Source organism: Lygodium microphyllum, chromosome 26, assembly GCF_053477565.2.
Source record: "Lygodium microphyllum isolate KBCC chromosome 26, Lygodium_microphyllum_v1.1.10, whole genome shotgun sequence".
NCBI lineage: Eukaryota > Viridiplantae > Streptophyta > Polypodiopsida > Schizaeales > Lygodiaceae > Lygodium > Lygodium microphyllum.
Window position 1 is genome coordinate 38,782,514 of NC_141160.1, and position 22,424 is coordinate 38,804,937.

The 22,424-nt window shown below is 41.7% G+C and overlaps 1 protein-coding gene across 2 annotated transcripts in view; it reads left to right on the top strand.

Moving 5' to 3' along the window:
• Positions 1-22,424, top strand: part of LOC148013164 (uncharacterized) — a 154,678-nt gene that overhangs the window by 34,664 nt on the left and 97,590 nt on the right. For both annotated transcript variants that reach the window (XM_087667761.1, XM_087667760.1), the window contains exon 2: positions 20,377-20,496. In XM_087667761.1, coding sequence (XP_087523887.1) covers positions 20,377-20,496 — 120 coding nt within the window. The remainder of the gene's footprint in view (positions 1-20,376; positions 20,497-22,424) is intronic.

Here is a 22,424-nt window from a genome sequence, read left to right on the forward strand (position 1 = left end):
TATTTAGGATTTGGTGCATTTGCCTAAGGGACAAGTCACAAAAAATTCTACCATGCAAATGGGTTTACAAGATGGAGGTCACTTTTGGTTTCTTGCCAAAGTACAAAGCACAGCTTGTTGCTAAAGGGTACAAGTAGGAACATGGGATTGACTTTGATGAGATCTTTTCTCTTGTAGTCAAAATGACTACTTTGCGAACCATATTGGGCTTGGTTGCCTATGAGGATATGAAACTCGTACAGATGGATGTAAAGATTACTTTGCGAACCATATTGGGCTTGGTTGCCTATGAGGATATGAAACATGGGATTGACTTTGATGAGATCTTTTCTCTTGTAGTCAAAATGACTACTTTGCGAACCATATTGGGCTTGGTTGCCTATGAGGATATGAAACTCGTACAGATGGATGTAAAGATTACTTTCTTACATGGTGATCTGCATGAGGACATATATATGCAACAACTAGAAGGTTTTGTGGCTAAGGGGCAAGAAAAGATGGTATGTAAACTCAACAAAAGCTTATATGGGCTGAAACAAACACCGCATGAATGGTATCATAAGTTTGATGGATTCATGCAATCTCAAGGATTTAAAAGAAGTCAAGTGGATAGCTGCTTGTATACCAAGAAGGCAGCAGATGGTAGCCTTATCATACTGATTTTGTATGTAGATGACATGTTGATTGGTGGTAGGTATGTTTATGCGTTAGACACATTGAAGTAGAGTCTACATAGCAGCTTTGATATGAAGAATCTTGGTAAAGCAAATCATATTCTTGGCATGCATATACTTAGGGACAGATTGAAAGGTCTTCTTTATCTGTCATAGTAGGAGTATGTATCCAAGATTTTGCATCATTTCAATATGGAGGGGGGAAAAGCAATTGGTGTACCATTGCCTCTATATGTGAAACTCAATGCTGAGGATAGCCCTACATTTGATGATGAAAAGGCTGAAATGGCTAAGATCCCGTATACTTCAGCTGTGGTTAGCTTGATGTGTACTATGGTTGCTACATGTCTTGACATAGCATTTGCGGTGGGAGTGGTTAGCAGGTATATGGCACATCCTGGTAGAAATCATTGGGAAGCAGTGAAAGGTATCATGAGATATATTAAGGGCACAAAGGATTTGTGCATTTGCTTTGGAAAGCAAAAGGCATCTGTCGTTGGCTTTACAGATGTAGATTATGCTAGTCATATTGACTGTAGGAAGTCTACTTTAGGGTATGTATTCACCTTCACAGGGGGAGTAGTTTCCTGGATCTGTAGGCTGTAGAAGTCTATTGCATTGTCGATTGCAGAGGTAAGAGTATGTGGTTGCCATTGAGGCATGCAAGGAGGCTTTATAGCTTTTACGTGTTGGGAGAGCTTGGTATTGCTGAGACACTTGTCCTCCATTGCGATAGCTAGAGTGCTATCATGCTAGCACGGAATCTTGTCTTTCATGCAAAGAGGAAGCACATATAGGTGAAGTATCACTTTATCAGGGATTTACTTGACAATAAAAGCATTGAGCTTGTCAAGGTACATACAGATGATAATCTTGTAGATCTTCTCACGAAGGGTCTTCCAGCAGAGCAGTTTGCTCATTGCCGATAAATGATAGGAGTTGGATAGTATATGTACTTCAACTTTGTACATACTTGGACTTTAGCTAATTCTTTTCTCAACCTTAAGGCACGTTGCCTTTAGGTGGGAGGTTGTTGGGAATAAAGGGCCACCATGCCTTTTATACATGCTTAGGTGTGAACACACCCTTGGTAGTTGTTCTTTATAGATAACTATCACAAAAACCTAAGAGAGGTACAACTCTTTGTACCCACACGTCGTGCATCTCACTCTCTCTCACTCTCTATCGTGGTCTCTCCGCCATTGCCACTGTTGAACTTCAAACCTTCACTATGTGTAGGCTAACACAGTACATTGCTGCGTTCACCATTTTTCAGCCTTCGGACTTCTGTGTCTGGTGACCAGCCTGCTGTGGTTTTGCATTTAGCACTCTTTCAACTCTTATTGGTGGTTACTATTAGGTTAGGGTTTAGTAGCACACACGCAAGGAACAAGTGAACATGAAGAGAGAAAAGTGCTAGAATGTCATATCCACTATGTGAGAATGATTTCAAAGTACAATCCCTAAGGTAATAATTACCACAAAAGGTAAAAGTGCTTGTGGATAAGGGAGCATTCACACTAGAACTCAAGAGGAACACAATAAGTGTAATAAACTCCCCTCCAGTGAATGATGTGAACATATACAAGGAATAGATAGATCAATCTCCAAATGGTGTCAAGCCTAGAGCCTTGTGAAAGGCTTTAAACTTCTCTCTAGAGAGAGCTTTCGTAAACACATTTGCCAAGTTGTCATGTATTGGGACATGAACCAAGTCAATCTCTCCTGTGTGGAGTCTCTCTTTGACATAATGATAATGCACCTCAATGTGCTTATTGCAAGCATGAAAAACTCAATTCCTTGCAATTGCCATGGCACTCAAATTTTTAATATAGATAGGAGTGGGTGACTGCTGTCCCACACTAAGATTGACCAAAAGGCGTCTGAGCCATACACATTCCAATGTAGCTGTAAATGCTGCCTTATATTCAGCTTCATAGCTAGATGTGGCCACTGTAGACTACTTCTTGCTCAACCAAGAAATAAATGAATCACCAATTATGAAACAATTACCACTAGTGGACACCCTTGTGCAAAACAACCAGCCCAATCATTGTCTGTGAACGCATGCAAGCATTAGGGGAAAAAAAGGCCTAATGTTTGAGTGCCTTTGAGATAACGAAAGATATGTTTAACTGCTTGCCAATGTGTAGTACGAGGGCTGTGCATAAAGCGTGCCAAATGAATGTTCGTCCGTATATTACACAATTACAATAAACAATTAACAACTCTTGATAAAGAGAAGTATCAAATGGTTTTGCATCCTCAAGTGTAAACCTATGGCTTGTCTCAACGGGAGTAGAGATAGCCTTGTAGTCTTGCATTTGAAAATGCTCAAGAAGCTACCCAATGTACTTAGAGTGTCGCAAAATAATTCCCCCGTCAACTACAGTAAATTGTATACCAAGATAGTAGTGCAAGTGGCCAAGATCTGTCACATTAAAAGCATGCTACAATCCAGCTTTTAAGGTTGAAATTTGTGTCTCATGAGTCCCAATCAACAACATGTCATCCACAAAGAATGAGAATCAAGAGATTATCCCCATTTTTGTAGACATAAAAGTGTGCTTTTAGTGTGTGAATTATTAAAAACAAGAGCAATCAAGTATACATGTATCTTAGGTGTGTGCTTCAACCATGGAGAGCCTTATGCAAACGGCACACCCTGCTTTTTGATCCTTTTTGAAAAAAGCCACGAGGTTGTGTGACATAAACCTCCTCATGAAGATCACCATTCAAAAAAGCAGTCTTCCCATCCAACTAATGCACATGCCAATCATAATGAGTAGCCAAAGTGATGACATTGTGAATGGTGGTCATATATGAAGTGGGTGCAAACATCTCATCTTAGTCAATCCCATGCTGGTGGGCATACCCTTTGGCAACAAGATGTGCCTTACAGCGATCAATGCTACCATCAAATCTATGTTTTAATTTGTAAACCCACTTTGTATCCGTAGCACACTTGCCAACAAGCAAGTCGAATAGCTCCCATGTGCCAATTTTATGAATAGAGTATTTTTGATTGCATAGTTGCCATCCAATGTTCATTTTCTAAAGTATCATGTAAAGAAATAGGTTTCTCATTGTATGCAGTAGCTGTGAGTACCTATGCAGCCAAGTTACCTTGTGCATGGCAAGTGGTTGCTTTGGTTCTATCGGGAAGTGGAATAGACTGTTTGCTGCCCTGTAATGTGTCTAACAGCCATCTGGGGACTTTGTTAGCTTCTTGAATAGCAGCCCTCTCATCGGCCTCTTCATCATCATCAATGCCTTGATCAATGGGTTGTAAATCAGGCTACTGTTCAGCATGTGTTTGCTGCAGATTTTGCTACTGTAAACCCTCGATAGGTTGTTGAAATTGGCCAAAATCAGGTGCACTTTGCTGAAACAATGGCAACAAACTATCAAATATGTCCATAGGTCCCACATTGGGCTGATTATTGCAGTCCATAAAGGGCCGACCAGCATGTCCAATGAATACCACATTTGTACTAACAAAAATCTTCTTGGTGGAGGATTGATATAAACAATACTCTTTACTTTTTGCACTGTAACCAACAAGAATGCATTTGACAGCCTTGTATTGTAGTTTATGTCTTTGTGGTTGTGGCACCAAAGTATATGCCAAACAACCAAAGACACGAATATGTGACACTGCTGGTTTTCAGCCATTCTAAGCCTTATAAGGCGTACATTCAACTAATGCTTTAGTGGGGCTGTGATTCAGCACATACACTGCATACATAATAGCATCAAGTTAAAACTTTGGGGGCAGCTTATTGTGTAATAGTATACAACATGCCATTTCCATTGAAGTGCGATTTTTTCTTTCAGCCACACCATTTTGTTGAGGTGTGTAAGGTGTAGTACATTGATGTATAATGCCCCTTTCAGCCAAAAAGGAGTTGAACTCCCGTGACATGTATTCCCTCCACTCAGTCGGTACATAGTGTAATCAACTTGCATCCACTGTCATTTTCAGCCAAGGCTAAGAAGGTTTTAAAGTATGCAACACTTTTGATTTGTGCCTCAAAGCATATACCCAACAATGATGAGTCATGTCATCAATGAAGGCAATAAAATACAAGTATCCTTTCATGGATTTGATACGCATGGGCCCATAAACATCACTATGCAATAGTTATAATTTCTGATCAACACGCATAGATCCACCTTTGGGAAACAAAGCATGATGCATTTTGCCAAGTATATAACTTTCAAGTACATTGTGGGTAGTTGCTTTTAATAGAGGGAGATCAAGTATCATGTTTTTACTTTTTAGACAAAGCAAATTGCCATTATTAAGATGATCATACCGAGCATGCCATAACTCAGTGTCGTCCACAATGGTGGCATCAACCTGTAATGCATCCTCTGATGCTGTCCTCTCATATAAATTAAGCTGACAGAGTCCATTGTACAATGTACCAGTGACAATGAGGGCATCGCCATCACTACAATCATAGACACTGTATTGATCCATGTGGAATTTAAGCACAAACTAGCATATGCAATGACTAAAATTGAAAGCAAATTTTTCTTTATGTATGGCACATACAAGACTTTTTGAAGTATGATAGTTTTTCCATACACTGCAATAATGGAAATTCGACTAGTGCCTTGGATTGCATACAAAGTATTGTTTGCATGTATAATGGATCCTCCCTTTTGTACATTTGCATATGATACAAACAAGTCACGAAAAGATGTTATGTGCTTGGAAGCTTCACTGTCAAAATACCATGTGTTGCAATTTTCAGGCACTGAAAGACCATGTTCATGTAAAGAAGGATTAGATGAACAACACACCACAAAAGTATAATCTCAAGTTGCTTATGCAAATAGGCTATACGAGCCTCATTGCACACTTGATAAAATGAAGCAAGCTTATCCTTGGTTGTTGTGCACGGCCAAATATGCGGGGCAAATAGACTACACGAGTCTCATTGCGTACCTTGTACAATGAAGCAAGCATCATTAGCCATTGCGTATGACCAAATATGCGGGGTACCTGTCTCTTGCACGAGACTGCAATCAAGGCATGAGCTTGGGCATCACGCCCATCCTATCTCAAGTGATTTGTAGTGGGAGGGTCAGGAGGAGTTGGAGTGGAAGATCCACTGGTGATAGTAGATGAGCTAGAAGAACTTGTAGTATTCTATGTAGTCAGGCTTGCAGACCTAACTTCTGAACCGCATACATAATCCCAAAGTTGCTTGGCGACAAGAACATGCTTCATCATGTATGTTTACATGGGATGATTAGTGTGAAGAAATACCCTATATAGAAACACAAATAACACTATACGACAAAGCACAGACTGATAGAAGAACATAGTTAGGGTTAGGGTAACTCAGAGATAATGAACACAGAGAATGAATGAAGTGATATGACTATTGAATATACAATGCTTATGCAGCAAACACACTATGTAGTGAATGAATACTATACCTTGAACTTCTGTATCTCAAGGATCGGAGCAGGGGTAATGAGTTGGAGAGTGTGTTGTACTTCGAACGGATCCTGAATCACATCAAGGTAGCCTCTGGATGTCGAACAACAGCAAACATAGCCAAAGAAGGTTGAATGTGATGCAGATGATAGTGTAGGAGAGAGAAAGTAGGTGAGGAGAGAGAAATACTAAAAACGCAAGGTTGTAGGAGCGAGAAAACAACAAACGCAGGTTGTAGGAGAGAGAAAGACTAAAAACGTAGGTGAGGAGAGAGAAAGACTAAAAGCACTGGCTATAGGAGAGAGAAAACAACAAATGCAGGCTGTAGGAGAGAGAAATACTAAAAACGTAGGAAAAACCAGCAACAACAGTCAGCATGCTGAAATCAGCTCCGAACAGTGTGTGGTAGGCTAGAAACAAACACCAAACTATTGTAGACAGCAATGGCTAGCTTGGACCGTGATGTCCTCCGCGTCCGGGGTGTGGGAATTAAGATGAAATACTTGAAATTTGCAAAAACGAGATTAAGACTGGATGAAGGGCGGCATACCTATCTATAGAAAGTTTGGGCCCTCCTAAGTGGGTTTGTGCTTATGGGATACAAACACTCTCTAGGAATGCATTTCTTTTTAAATAAACAAGGTTTCTTCCTTAATTAAGCATGTTTTGGGGCTGTTTAAGTGAAGCTAATCAATTTTTAGCTCAACACCCCCTATAGGCCTAACAACGGTACCACAAGAAGTAGGCCAGCCAAACCCTTTTTTTTTTCCTTTTTTTTAAATCCTAGGGCATCCCACCCCAAAGCAGCTAGAGCATCCGACAAAGGGTGTGTGTCGGTTGCCTAGTGATCTACTAAGACTACAGAGGTGATGGTTATCTTACCAAGGGAGCCCAAGTGATCACCTCAGAGAGGCTAGGGCATTAGACGAAGGGTGCATGTCGGTTGCCCAGTGGCCTAGCAAGTCCTACAAAGGTGAATGGAATCAGCGATGTTTTTTTTTTTGGAGGGATTTGTAGTTTTGATAGATTTAACATTAAGTAAGGGTTTCAAATTAGTTTTTGTTCTATTGAGTATTCGTGCCCCAAACGGGAGAGTGATAAGGGATGGTTAGATCCAAGACCTTCACAAAACAAATATACTATCCCTACCATTACTGGGTGTTGGTGAAAAAGGAAAATGGCTGAGGTGTGGGTAATACAAATATAGCAAATATATGAAGTAAGCAAGACAAGCAAAGCAAGCAAGCAAGCTAGGGAGAATTGCATATTGGTGCTCAGTTGTGGATGTGCAGAAGTTCGAGGAGTGAGCGTGAGAGTGTGACGGCTGGTGAGAGAGAGAGAAGAGTGAAAGTATGATTCGATATGACATTGTTGGTGCACATAGAATAAAATGTATTTATACTTAGGACACATGTACAACTAAATAATGTGTGTGTGTGTACTATACATGGAGGTTAAACGAGCCTTTATCCCAACAACCTCCCACTTAAAGGTCCGAAGTGAGCCTCTAACTAACTCCCACTAGTTGTATGCAATGCTCATACTCCCTCTTCCCGTACTCCGATGCTTGGTTGTGATAGCCAGAGTGCAGTATATCTGGCTAAAAATGCCATGTTTCATGCCCGTACCAAACACATAGATGTTCGATATCATTTCATTCGACAGGTCTTGGATGATGGCCTTGTCACATTGACTAAGGTCAAACCCAAGATAACCCTGCAGATGTTCTCACTAAAAGTCTTGCAAAGGCTGAGCATGAGCATTGCATTCGACTAGTGGGAGTTCCTAGGTGTTGTGAAATATTGATTGAGAATGCTAACTGAGTAAGCTAAGTTTGGCCCTAGTATAAATTAACCAAAGAAGTTTCCCTACAACAAACCTATAGGTATGCGCATCGAAGGGTTGACTTAGGGTATTCTTTGACAAGTGGACAATAGGATCAAGGGGTTGGCCATTGGCCATGTCAGATCCGTAGTGAACTGTTCCATGAGTAGCTGAAGTGCGTACTTTTGCTGTGACTCAAAAATACACTCCCTAGATCGAACTACCTTCATCTCCAAAAAGTTAGACAACAAATTGAGGTTTCTTATCTCAAATGTAGCACTAAGCTTTGCCTTGATTTCCGCTATGGTAGCAAAATCTGAGCCTGTGATGAGTAAGTCATCAACGTATAGTAGGATGTAGTTACCCCCTTTGCAGTAGATCGAACATACAAGTTGGGGTCATAAGGGTTAGAATAGTATCCGTGAGTATGTAAGAACTCGTCCATCCCATGAAACCAAGACCGCGGTGCTTGCTTCAATCCATAAAGAGCTTTCTGCAAGCAGAATACTTTATCCCTTGGGTTCACAGAAGGAAATCTTGGTGACTGCTTCACATAGACTTCCTACTTCAGATAACCACTCAGGAAGGCACTCTTGATATCCATATGATGTATTGGCCAACCATTGTGAGCGGCTAGCATGAGTAATAATTGAAAGGATGTCAACCGTCTCCATGGCATCTTGCCATTGAGGGTGCTGAAGAGCCTCGTGCCATGTATTTGGGTTAGAATGCGCTATGCAATCAATTGTAAACAACGACGCAAATGATGCCTAAGGTGCAAGCCAGGCAGATCTTCTAGGTCCCTCTGTAGTGGAATCTGGTGGTAAGATCCTGGAATCCCGCATGGGCTGTTGGCACTAGTGAAATAATGGGTCTCGCGGAGGAGGCCTAGGAGTTGAAGAATCTACAGGTAGGGCAGGAGCGGGTTGTAGACTAGGCTCTGCTATGAACAACATAGAGCATGTCATTTCCATGACTTTCGGGTTGCTCTACGACTCCATTCTGAGAGGAAGAGTTGGTAGAGGTGAGTTGGTGAGAGATGCCATATTGTTGTAGAAACTTGGAAAACTTGTGGGAGATGAACTCACCACCGCTATCACCCCTTATGCAATCGACACGATGACCCATCTGGTTATGAGCTAGTAGCACCCAAGTAGAGAAATATGTGAAAGCATCGAACCTATGCTTGTGGAAGCACTACACCCATATGTATCTTGAATGATCATCCACTATTGAAAAGAAGTAGAGTGCGCCATTCAAGGCAGCAGTGGATGTGGGCCCACCAAGATCAATGTGAATCAATCTAAGAGGCACCTCAGCTCTATGTGTAGATTGCTGAGGAAATGGGGTATGGTGGTGCTTCTTGAGCTGACATGCTCTATAGGCATTCTTGAGCTAGCTTTAGGTAAGGGAAACCCTCAACCATCTCACGGCAAGACAACTCATTAAGTGAGTCATAGCCAAGATGCCCTAGGCGGAAATGCCAAAGAGGCTCATTGTTTGTAGGCTCCCGAGATGTGGCTAATGCCTGGAAGCTATGGAATACAAAGCCCTCGGTTGTTGGCTTGGTAAGAAAATGGGTTATGTGGTATAGGCCATTAGCTTGTGCCTCGCCGCGAGCAATCACTAAACTAGTCTGAGAGTCATCACGATTGTGGTCGTTGTAAAGAAAACTGCTTGCCCCAACCAGCAAGGCTATTGAATAGATAACAAGTTCACCTGAAGCTGAGGGACATAGTATACATTGTTTAGCGAAGTCAGATTTGGACCCTTGTCAGTGGCAAAACTAATGCAACCTTGAGCTTGGATCTTGACCGAGAAGTTGTTTCCTATGCTGACCCACCTAGCTGTAGGGGCTCGGGTACGAAATATATCCTCTATAGGAGTCATGTGATGTCTAGCGCCACTGTCCATAATCCAAGCAGGTGCTGATATGCTCGGTTGTGATGAGTGGGCCTCTGCGGTAATCTCGTCAGGAGGCAACTCACAGATGTAGACGAGACTCGCATCGGATATCTCTACAGAGACGATGTGGGCCTCTACAGACCAGTCAGACAAGCCCTTTGGAGTTGATACGTGGATGGTTGACCAGTGGTAGTGTGAGTCTGACCTTTCCACTGCCGCTTGCTATCACCCTGCCTTTCCTGAGGGGGGTTGCTTGACTGAGGGGCGGGGGTGTGTAACTTGGGTTTTGGTGCTGTGTCTCGTGCCTTGGATCCAAACTTGTTGTCAAAATGGCCAGTCTTTTGACAATGTTGGCAATACCTATTCTTCTTAGGTACATTTTTGCCACCCAGGTTTGAGTTGAGATTGGAATTTTCCTTCTAATTTCCCTTTTTGTTTTTAAATTTGATTTGAAGTTTGATTTTGTTCACTCTTCCCTTGCTACCCCTTGTGAGAATGAGTAACAAGAGCCCCCTCTAAGGGATTATTGATATGAAATTGATTGAGCAGCCGTAAATAATGCAATAGCTGACACTCAAATTCATAGAATGTGGGTAAATTGGGTAGAGAAACGATTTGCTGCACAAAATTGAAGTATTTACATGGCAACTTGTTAAGGAACAGTGTGATGTAATCGTCAAGAGGACTTATGAGTCCTTGTAGTAGAGAATTTGGCAAGGAGATGCCAATACTCAGCCTACTTGACTTTCAAGTCATCACGGTCAGATATTTTGAAGTTCTGAAGCTCATGGTGAAGATTTATTGGATGGGTCCTATCCCGAGCTGCATAGCGGTTAGCTAAGTTTGCCTATCGCTCTGACGCTAAGTCAAAATGCTGAAGTTGAGAATGAAACTCAGGCAATAAGTCCTGCATCAGCTTGATAATAGTAGAGGCATTCCTAGCCTTATATGAGTGGACGACCTCGTATGGAGAAAGTGTGGGATTGGGTTGGGGTTCCAACCATAGTTGCACTCGTACGTAGTACGAATTGGTTCGTACTATATAGTTTATACCGTACTGTACCGTACGAATTCGCACAAAAAAACAAGCACTTTTTTTTTTGGTGGCGTGGTTGTTGTTGTTGGTGGTGGTTTGGGTTGTTGACTGTTGTTGTTGTGGTGGTGGTGGTGATTTTGTAGCCTTGATCGATTAACCAAGAAAGGGGGTGGAAGCTTGATTAGACTCCTCATACATGTTTTGTTATGATTTATCCTAGAGTCAAAGGCCATACATAAGGTATTCAAGCAGTTCCAAACGTTTCTAATTGATGTCCCATCATTTTTCACAATATGTTAGTGTCATCGATAAATAAATTCAGCACCATTTGAGAATCATCAAGTCGCTTAATCCTATTGATTTTACCTTTGTTCACAGCTCATTTTGCAACACGCAACCCAAAGCATTAGTACACATTGCTAATAAAACTAGGCCAGAGGATAGCTTGGCCCAATGTACCTTCTAAGAGTACACAAATTAGTGAATGTACCATCGGTAGCTGCGTTAGCCTTAGCAATGCCAAACAAAACCATAATAAAATTCATAAATCCTTTACCAAAACCTTTGGTGGTTTGTTTGGTAATTGTTGGTCTCACAGGTCATTTTGGCCTCTTGTAGACGTTAATAAAGCATCTCATATCATTTCATCTCTCTCTCTCTCTCTCTCTCTCTCAAGCATACATGCCTCTTATTTGTATGATCATTCATGTATGATGTATCCACTCCTATGTATGTACTTGTAAGTTGTAGCGCATGTTGCGCACGCGGCATATGCCATAGAGGTTTTGGCGTGTTACCCTCAAGTATTCATCTTATATACTTCAATAGCATTGCTATTTAGACTCTTAATATCTGTTCTATCATCTATAGTTCAAAATAATGAAGTTAAATTTTTTTTCGTACTAATATCGTACCGTACCTTATAAAATCTTAAGGTACCATTTAGTACCGTATTTTATCATACCGTACCATACCGTACTTTTCGTACGTGACAACTATGGTTCCAACCCCTGCGCAAGATCCCATAGGTTTTGTGAGTCAAGGACATGTCTCATCAAGTTCGACCAAGATGTAAAGTTTAAGTCGTTAAAACGAGTTTTGCCATTGAATGCATGCTTGGTGGAAGATAAGGTAGAACCATGAGGTATTGGGAATGTGGGGTAAGATGTATGTGGATGATAAGATGGTGGCGATGGAGGTGTCTGATAAGACGGAGGGGAGAAAGAAGTGGGTAGGCAGAAATAGGTTGTGAGTGTCCAATGAGTGATGATTGATGCGGATGCATTGGAACATGAATGTTTCCATAAGGTGCCGGTGGAGGTGGAGACATTCGGACATGTAAGCCCTGTCCAAATGACGACTGGGACACATCATAATGACTAGAGGGTCCACTAGGTAATGCCAGGGAGGCAAGTTGTGGCACCAACTGATCCACACTCAAGAGCGACGGGGGGGGAATACCTAGGCTGCAATGATCCTGAAAGTGTGCGAGGTAAAGGTGGAACACCACCCGCTGAGGAAGAGATGAGGTCCTAATGATTGTGCCTAAGTTTGAAGAACTCCCCAGTGTGATGAATGAAAATACATGTGATCCTATATGAGAGGTAACATGCAGTGCACTTAATGGAGGCTAAAAGGATGTGGCAACGGAATAAGAGGGTGGGATGGAAGGAAGATTAAATGGATTTGTGATAGATGTAGATGTGGGAAATAATGTGGGTTTCTTTTGTGCATTAAATGCATTAAATTGGAATAATGACGATGAAGATGCACCTATTTCATTTTGACCTTTGAAAACAAAATTGTTTGAAGGAAAAGAAGAGAAAGGAGTACTCACAGTTTCTTGTTTCAATTGCTTGCCTAGTCTTGAGTTCATAAAGAAATATCTATCTTTCTCATTACTCATAAACCAAAAGTTGTTTTGCATACATCCTTTATCATGAAAATCATCCATATCAATAGGAGAAGGGGAATCATCATTAACAGATGGAGAGAATAAGTATGAAGGCAATGGAGTGTACTCTATACCAATTTCCACTTGTGGATGGCCAGTCCTAAGTGGAGATTCTGCCCTTCCTGCATCGAATCTAAAGGGTGAAATTCAGACTTACCTTGTATATGTTGTAGTTGGGCTCTATGAATCAAAATGAGATCATACTCAGCTGTTGTGATCTTGTAAGGTCGTGGAACTCCATGGTGGTCCAATGTTTGTTCGGCCATGTCGGGAGCTTGTGAAGCAAGCTGTGATGCCCACTCTGACTCTTTCATCGATGGATTGAGCTCGGATGTGAGAAATGGTGTGGAAGTAGTGTTCGAAGTCATTTGCCCTTCTGTTGTTCCCACTTCTTGTGTAGAGCTTTCAGATCAAGGCCTAGGTTTCTCTTAGAGAACTTGGTTCTGATACCATGTGAAGAAATTCCCTAACGTAGAAACACAAATAGCATCGTACAACAAAGTTCAGATTGATAGAAAAACATTGTTAGGGTTAGGGTAACTGCGATAATGAACGTAGAGAATGAATAAAGTGATATGACTATTGAATACGCAGTGCTCATGTAGCAAACACACTATGTAATGAATGAATATTGTACCTCGAACTCTTGTATCTTAAGGATCAAGGCAGGGGTAATGAGCTAGAGAGTGTGTCGTACTCTGAATGGATCCCGAACTGTAGCAAGGCAGCCTTTGGATGTCGAATACTAGTAAACGCAGCCAAGGAAGGTTGAATATGATGCAAACGGCAATGCAGGAGAGAGAAAGACTAAAAACGTAGGTGAGGAGAGAAATACTAAAAACACAGGCTTCAGGAGAGAGAAATACTAAAAACACAAATGAGGATAGAGAAATACTAAAAATGCAAGTTGTAGGAGAGAGAAAACAGTAAATGCAGGCTGCAGGAGAGAGAGAGACTAAAAACTCAAGGAAAACGAGCAGCAGCAGTTAGCATGCTGAAATCAGCTCTGAACAGTGTGTGGTAGACTAGAAATAGGCACCAGATTGTTGTAGAAAGCAATGGCCAGCTTGGACCATGATGTCCTCTGCGTCTGGGGTGTGGGAATTAAGATGAAATACTTGAAATTCGCAAAAACGAGATTAAGGCTGAATGAAAGGTGGCATACCTATTTATAGAAAGTTTGGGCCCTCCCAAGTGGGTTTGTGCTTATGGGATACAAACACTCTCTAGGAACGCATTTCTTTTTAAATAAACAAGGTTTCTTCTTTAATTAAGCATGTTTTGGTACTGTTTAAGTGAAGCTAATGCATTTTTTTAGCTTAACAATTTTTTGTCCCGAGGTGAAGTCAGTTCTACAGTTCATCTTGTCTACTATTCCCTTTCAGGGGGACATCTTGGATTTGACGCGGCGTGACATGAGTGTCGAGTTGGATATGCAGTCTATTTGTAATAATCAAGTGTTGGATAGCAGACACTTGATAGGAGACAATGGCGAGGGACACATTGGATGTTGATAGGCTTGTTGGGCCGGTGCTGGCGCACGCAAGGCCGGTAACTTTTAATGTAGATAGTCGATGTCAGGCTCCTTCATCAGTGTGTAGAGGTAAGTTGTGTTATCGGGTCATAGCATGGGTCAACAGACAGGTGTTTGAAACAACAACCAATATACGAGTTGAGTGCAAAGCTCAATGGTGGCATTGGTGGCGGCAACTACTGAGAAGAGGTATGGCTGTGAATCATGATACCATTGTTTTCAGCGCATGCACACACATGCACTCATAGTGAACAAGTGAAGAAGAGAGGAGAGTACTAGAATGTCACATCCAGTATGTGAGAATGATTTGAAAGTACAATCCCCAAGGTACTAAGTACCACACCCATTGACTGGTGTCCACTCGGGGGAAATACCCTTCTCTAGCTAGAAGGTAAAAAGTGCTTGTGGATAAGGGAGCATTCACACCAGAACTTAGGAGGAACACGATAAGTGTAATAGTTACAGCTAGATCTGTCTATTGTGAACATCACACTTCGACTACATTCATTGCTTTGCCTTTGAGTATTCTTTACACTATTTCCTTCATTTAACACACCTCTCTCTCTCTCTCTTTTTCTTGTGTCTCATTGGTGATGGATTCACTATTTGGCTAGCATACATGGACACCCATCTCTCCTACAACATATGGGCTACTATTGAACAGATTTGCACCTCCTCTCATAGACTATAGATGGAGATAGGCAGATGGATAGATACTTCAGGAGAGGATATGGCTTGCTAGCTTTGTGGCCGAGGGCCTGAGACAAGGGAGCACTACATATGCAGATGTACAATGCACTATGACATATGAGGACGGTACCACTGTCTCTTCCGTGATGGTTTTGGACCTCTTCGTTGTGTCATGGAGTATGAGGACTAGATATGCCTAGGTATTTTCCTCTTGGAGATCTAGCGGTGTTGCACAACACTACTGGGAGATAGGAGGCCAGCTCACCTAGAGGGACCCACACAAAGAGTAGTGATAGACTTTTTTCACAGATCAGACCCTACTAACACTACTAGCCTATTAGAGACAAAGCTACCCCAGCAGACACCCCCCATTCCATGCCATGGAGTCATATTGGATAGAGCCATTTCACTTTGTCGAGCATGACGACCTTGTCTACCAAGACCACATCTCGGGAGGCCGCACCATAGCCGGATCAGAGCCATTATCACGAGATACCGAAGAGTCAGGGACTACATCATGGTTGAGATCATGTGCAGATCTTGAGATCAGCTATAGCCTATAGTCTCCATCACAATTTCTATGAATAGTTGCATTAGATTAGGTTCTTTTTTTTCTTTTCTTTCTACTGATGAGACAACACTAGACATGGTTCTACTCTAGCATAGTCCCATTGTATAGTCATTCTCAGCTTTGTCTCATAGGCCACTTATTTTAATGTTATCTTCCCTTATTGATGAGATGACATTAGACATGGATGTACTTTGGATTTCGTCTCATAGGCCACATTGGCCATATGTAGACGTTTATATATATATATATATATATATATATATATATATATATATATTTTTTTTTTCTCCTCTCTCTCTCTCTCTCAATAGTGCCATCACGTGTGCATCTCACACTCGTTTGGGATGCCATCTTGTATCTTGTGCATTGCTTCTGCTATCTATGAGCTTCTTCAGCTTTTGACTGCATGTTTTCCTTCTTCCTCTGCCATTCTGACAGCCATTGTATTGAGACTTCAAAAGGAGTGTAGCTATGAGCGAGTCCACTACCTTAGGCCTAACCATAGAAACATGGAATGGCCGGAACGGCCCCTCAGCACGCGGAATCGCCTTCCCCGGCACGAAGCCGTCATGGGACACCTTGCAAGTCAATGGAACGTTCCTTGTCTCGTTTTAGATAGGGAACACAACAGGGAACGCGTTTCTTGTCTAAAACGGGATAGGGAACGCCACGTGGCACCCACTTACCTTTGGCCGGCCACTGCTCCCGCCCGCGATAGTCTGCGACTCTACATCCGATTGTCTGCCGCACTTTTCCTTCCTGCTGCTTCTGCGCGATCCCGTGTCCGCCCCCTGTGACGAGTTCTCACGGCGCCTGTCCTTGTTTTCCCGTCAGTGGCCAAGCGTCAATCCCCCCGCCCCTGTCTCCTCCCGCCTCGCCTCTAACCTCTCTTATTTCTTCTTTTTTCTCTTCCTTCTCTTCTTTCTTCTTCCTTCTTCCTTCTCTTCACTTCTCCCTTCTCTTCTTCCTTCTTCCTTGGACTATCTCCCTTCTCTTCCTTCTTCTCCTCTTCTCTTGAGTCTTCCTTCTTCTTCAAGTTCCAAGTTCTCCATTCTTTTCCTCTAGGCTCTTCTCTTCTTCCTTCTTCCTTCTCTGCTTTTCCCTTCTCTCTTGACTCTTGGGCCTTCTCCCTTCTCTCAAGACTCGAGTTCTCACTTCTCTCGAGCCATTTTTATTTCAATTTTCAGCCTGAAATGGCTTCATCTTCTTGTCCCGCTCGTTGGGCTGGTAGTCAAGGAAAAAGGTCCGATGATTGGTCATGGTGGGAATAAGTAAATGCTGATCGCCCATTGAGCGGTGGAAGATCTCGACCATGGACTTGCAAGCTTTGCCCATACAAGCAAACTAGTGGCGCAAACAAGGTAATCCATTGAGCCGAGCATTTGCATTTCAAATTTTTATCGATTTTAAATTTTTAAAGTTACTTAAATATTAGAATATGAATATGGAATACCAATTGCCACTTGTTCCATTTTATGCATAATCAGGTCCGAGCTCATCTCTTACATGAGCCAAATTCAGAGGTACAGTTTTGTCCGAGTGTGACCTTGGAGAAGCAAAGGGAACTTCGTGCTCGTGTAGCAGGTCAACAAGCTTATCTTGCATCTAGACCACGACATGTTGATGTTAACCCTGCAAATTTTGTGACACCATTCCCATCAGATGTGTCTAGAGCAGGGTGTATGAGGAAGTGCTACCTCCACATCTATTGCAGGTATTGCATCGGCCATGGCATCAACAACGCCACATGTTGCGCGTAGACAGAACACACTTAATACTAGTTGGGATCCCAAGAAAAAGGGAGAGGTGGATACATCAGTGGAACATTTTTTTTAATCATGACCACATTCAATTTCGTGCAGCTAGGTGAGAGTATTTTTAATTGATGTGCAAGAAGATGGGTGAGTATGGCCCCTCGTATGTAGCTCCATCATCAGAGACCTTACGCACCACTTTGCTCGATAAGGAAAAGCGCCTTGTTGAGCAAGCAACAGTGACTAGAAAGAGCTTGTGGGCTAAAAATGGAGTTTCCTTGATTGTTGATGGTTGGAGTGATACACACAAGCGATCCATTCATGGTATGGTTGCTTATTCTCGTGGGGAAATGTATTTCATATTTTCACATGATGCATCGGGGACAAGAAATTCAGCAGATGTACTTGTAGCAGAGTGGGTTACAGATATTGAGCTTATTGGCCCAGAGCATGTTGTGGGATTTGTTGTAGATAGAGAGCCCGCAAATAGGGCAGTACGTGCTATTATCCTGGGATATTATCCGCATATCACAGCTTCATATTGTATGGCTCATTGCTTGAACAACCTACTAAAGAATATTGGTGACTTGTCATGGATTGCACCTGTCATAGAGTAGGGAGCTCAAATTATTAGCTTTGTTTTGAATCACGAGTTTCTTTGCCATCACTTCTTTTTGCGGTCGAAGAAGATACTTTTAAAATACTAAGATACTAGATTTGCCTTTAACTTCTAGATGCTAGGCAAGTTTGAGAATGCAGTGGTGCCTTGAGGCAGTTATTTCTTAGTGATGAGTTTACCTCATCAACATTGGCAGATACTCCTATAGGTATCTTATGCTCGGAGAAAGCAAATAACTCCACTTTTTGGGATGATGGAAAGCGGATAGATGCTATGGTATCACCTATTGTGCATTTATTAAGGGTTATGGATGCTATGCAACCTTGCATTGGCAAGGTATATGAGGCTATGGATAGGCTGAATGAAGAGTTGTAGGAGTTGGCTCCAAATGATGAGGCGTATAAGGAGATACGCCATTTAGTTGTGATGAGGTGGAACTCCTATAGCTCACCCATGCGTGCAGTTGCATTTGTTGTAGATCCTAAGTTCTAGGGCAAGGGTCAGGGGAATGACACTGAGGTTGTGGATGCATGGAGACTTATATTGTCTCGTCTAGTGCCTGATCATGGCACTAGACGAAAGATCAGAGATCAACTTTCATGTTATAGACCTTTTTGGGTTCTTTTGGTTGTGGGGATGCATAGGAGAATCATTGTAAGATTGGAGCAGCTTTGTGGTGGGAGGACTATGGTTTATATGGTCCTGAGTTGCAACAACTAGCCATTCGTATTTTGAGTCAGTCAGTTAGCTCCTCTTGTTTGGAGCAATTGTGGAATACGTACGCTTACATTGCTTCAAAGAAGAGGAACCATCTTGTGTGGAGAGGGCAAACGATCTAGTATTCGTTAGTGCTAATTTGAGGATGTTATGCAATAGTATGACGACAAAGCCGATCCATTCACAGAGTGGGAGATGCAGCAAGAAGAGGAGACACATGCTGATGTTGAGGGAGATGCAGCAATTCATGGTACACATGATGATGAGGCTAGCACTTCAGGAGTAGCTAGAGTAGCCTCAGATCATGATGATGATCTTTGATTTAGTTTACTTATCATGAGTCTCATGATACATGACACATGTAGATTGTATTGTATATGATATTATCATCATTGATGACAGTGTGACACTTGGGCTGTTGTGCCATGCCGATATTGTATTTGTTCTTGCAGTCTTGCAGTTGCCCTTTGGGCTATTTTGGCATGCCACATTTTGCTTCAGTTTAGAGATTAGACTTTATATTTGTAGTCTTTTTTGGGGCAATGAGCATGTTCTTTTAAAGATTAGACTTCATATTTGTAATCTTTTAAGTTTTTTGGCAATGGGACCATAGGCATGTTCTTTCAGCTTAGACTTTAAAGTTTAGCTCATCGTTCATTGTTTTATCATTTATGGCATATGTATTATGCATTTTATAATTGAATAGCTTACCTCTTGAGCCTTGTAAGTTGCAATTCAATTTCTAATGAGTAGTTTTAGAATGATGCATGATATCTTAAAGTTAAAACTTAAAATGATTTGTCCTCGTGGATTATATACCTTGGTTTTAACACTCCAAAGTCCACATGGATTATGAATGAAATATTAATTTTTTTTCATGAATTTTAATTTTTTAAATGCCGTTCCTGTTGCCACGTCCCCATTCCCTAGGTTTGGCATCCCCGTCACCTTCCCCGTTCCCCGTTTCATGTTTCTATGGGCCTAACATTGGACTATATGGTTCGCTAGCTGTAAGAGTCAGTAAATTCTCCACACTCATCCCCGAACCAGACTTTCCATAGACCTCATGAAGGTGGGCACATTATAAAACATGGGATTTGAAGAAGCTTGCAGTGTCCTGAGTGAAATGCACATAGATAAACAAGCAGCAGAAGGCTTTGCAGTAAAGACAGTGGCGACCATTTAGTTAGGCACTTTCCACTCCTTTGAAAGTAATAAGGGAGGGGAAGCTGTAGAAAGGTTCGAAGAAAGGGAAGAAATGCAATGAGGCTTTTCTTTGCACAGGAGGGCCATCCTTTTTTCTATTAAGATGAGGGAAATGTCTGGTAAGGAAGGGCATCTGTGCAGGAACACAAACCCCTTCCCCCCAAAAAAAATCCAATTAAAAAGTTGCAGGCAGACGAAGTTCAAGCAAAAACTTCCGGCAGAGGCAATGTCAACCATCTGCTTTATAAGACAATACACGATCAACTACTTCAGATTATTCTAAGCCTTACTTAGAATTATTTTGTGCAGCATCTTTGCATCTATTGGCTTGCCAAATTATTGGTTGCATTTTTCCAGTATTGCTGTCATATGTCCAAATCATTGCAAACCAATTGCTCATAACTTCACTATATCCTGACAACAGACATTTCTGACAGGTACGAGTGGTAGCAGTGAGCAAAACAAAACCTACATCAATGATAAAGGAATTATATGATGCAGGCCACAGGCATTTTGGGGAGAACTATGTACAAGAACTGCTAGACAAGGCTCCAGAGGTGATACATGTTTCCTTTTGAAAATGATTCTAGAGTTTTGTGCTTTCAGGATGTCAAAAGCACTTGAGCGAAATCTTCCAACTTTATTGTGTTTTATGTTAAGACTGTTGTTTGGCTTGCTGAATGCTTGAAATAGGATGTTGCACATGACTAGCTCAACCTTTCCTTTCCAATTTCTATCGCATTTTTGGAGTGGAGGACTAAGGCTTGTGTGTAGTCGCATAGATAGCACAACCATTGAATTCCTGCTAACAAACTCTTGCACAATGGGTGTATACAAGATACTTAGCTGATTTGTAGTGTTACGCCAGGTACTAAGGCTGGTATAGCTTAGAGTATCAGTTGCAATGTGCACAGGTAGCAATACCAAGCATGAAAGTTAACAATTTTGTGGTGTAGTTCAGGTGCTAATGCTTGTATCTACTCTTTTTGGGAAGGCACTCTTTAGTAAAATCCTTTGCCTTTAGTGATGATCTCCACCTTATGGCAGCAGAGGGCTGTAATTTCGGCCTGCTGTGCTAATGTGTGATAGAGTAACTATGTGGGATCAATAACAATATGAGAAGCCACAATGGATGATTTAGCTTGTATACTCAGATTTATCTTAAGGGGTGTAGATGCAATAGTAAAGAAGGTTATTTTGTGAATTGGTGATGGGCTGACAGTTTCTAATAACTTATACGAGTCCCAAAATCAGCAAGCTGCCTATACACGTGATTAGCTTCTAAGATAGGTGTTTGGCAACTGATGCATAAGTTTACACTTTCTAATTCTATGATGACTGCTTTGGCTTCGTTATCTAAGTCCCTATTGCACATGTTTCTCCACTTGAATATGGAAAGATGAATAGGGAATGCATGCACACAAGGGGAAGGGGTCTAGTTGATACAAATCTCAGAGTAGTGATCTTGTAGTGACCCATATTCTCCTCTTGCTTGTTGAAGATATGAATCTGGGAGTAGTGATCTATATTCTCTTCTTGCTTGTTGAAGTGGTCTAGCTGATGCCAACCTTGAGGACTGGAGTAGTGATCTTATAGTAAACCATATTCTCCTCTTGGACAATGCAGTTAGCCTGAAAGGAGGTTTATGAAACTTACATAGAAAGTAGGTTCTCTAGCACATCTGATCTGTTTTAGCCAGGTGGAACTGAAGATTATCTTATGCTTTGGGCTTTATTGTCGACGAATTACTGATCTGGTATGCTGAATTGTCTCTTTTACATCATAACTGCATACTACAAACTAGCTTCCTCATTATTGATGAAGAGGTGCACTTATGATTAAAAAGAGGAAATACAGTGCAGAATAAAGAACCAATAATCTGATGCAAAAGTAGCCTCCTCAAGATTTGACAAAGAGGGTTTCTCAGATGGATGTTAGCCATACTGGATAAAATTGAGGCTCACAACCAGGAGATCGATACAAAAAAAAAACTTGTATAAGATATGACTGCCGCTCTCAGATCCTGGGTCTGGCTGAACACCCAAAACATGCAAATGATGAAGCATCGAAGGCAAAGGAAGAACCTATTGAGAAACCACTTCTTCAGTTCACACACTTCATTTAGGGTTTCACACTGATAGCCCCAAAAAAGGCTGGTGTCCACATTTTGGCCATTTCAAGGAGTTAAAGGAGAAGCTTGAGGCCAAGGGAGGAGAAGAAGAGAGGCGGCAAGCAAAGCTTGCGGCAGTCCAGAATGTTGTGCCTAAATACTTGTTGGCACAACTCTCTCATGCGAGACATCACCCTCCCCTCATCATTCATGATGGTAGCACTGGTCTTGTCATCTACCAGGTATCTATACCCTACTACTGGGATGTCTAAGGTGTGGCCTCTTCCACCTACGACCATGCTCTTGGGCATAACCAGGAGACCCGTATGCTACTCTTCAGTCATTCTTCACCCCTTTTCCTCCGTCATCAGACAC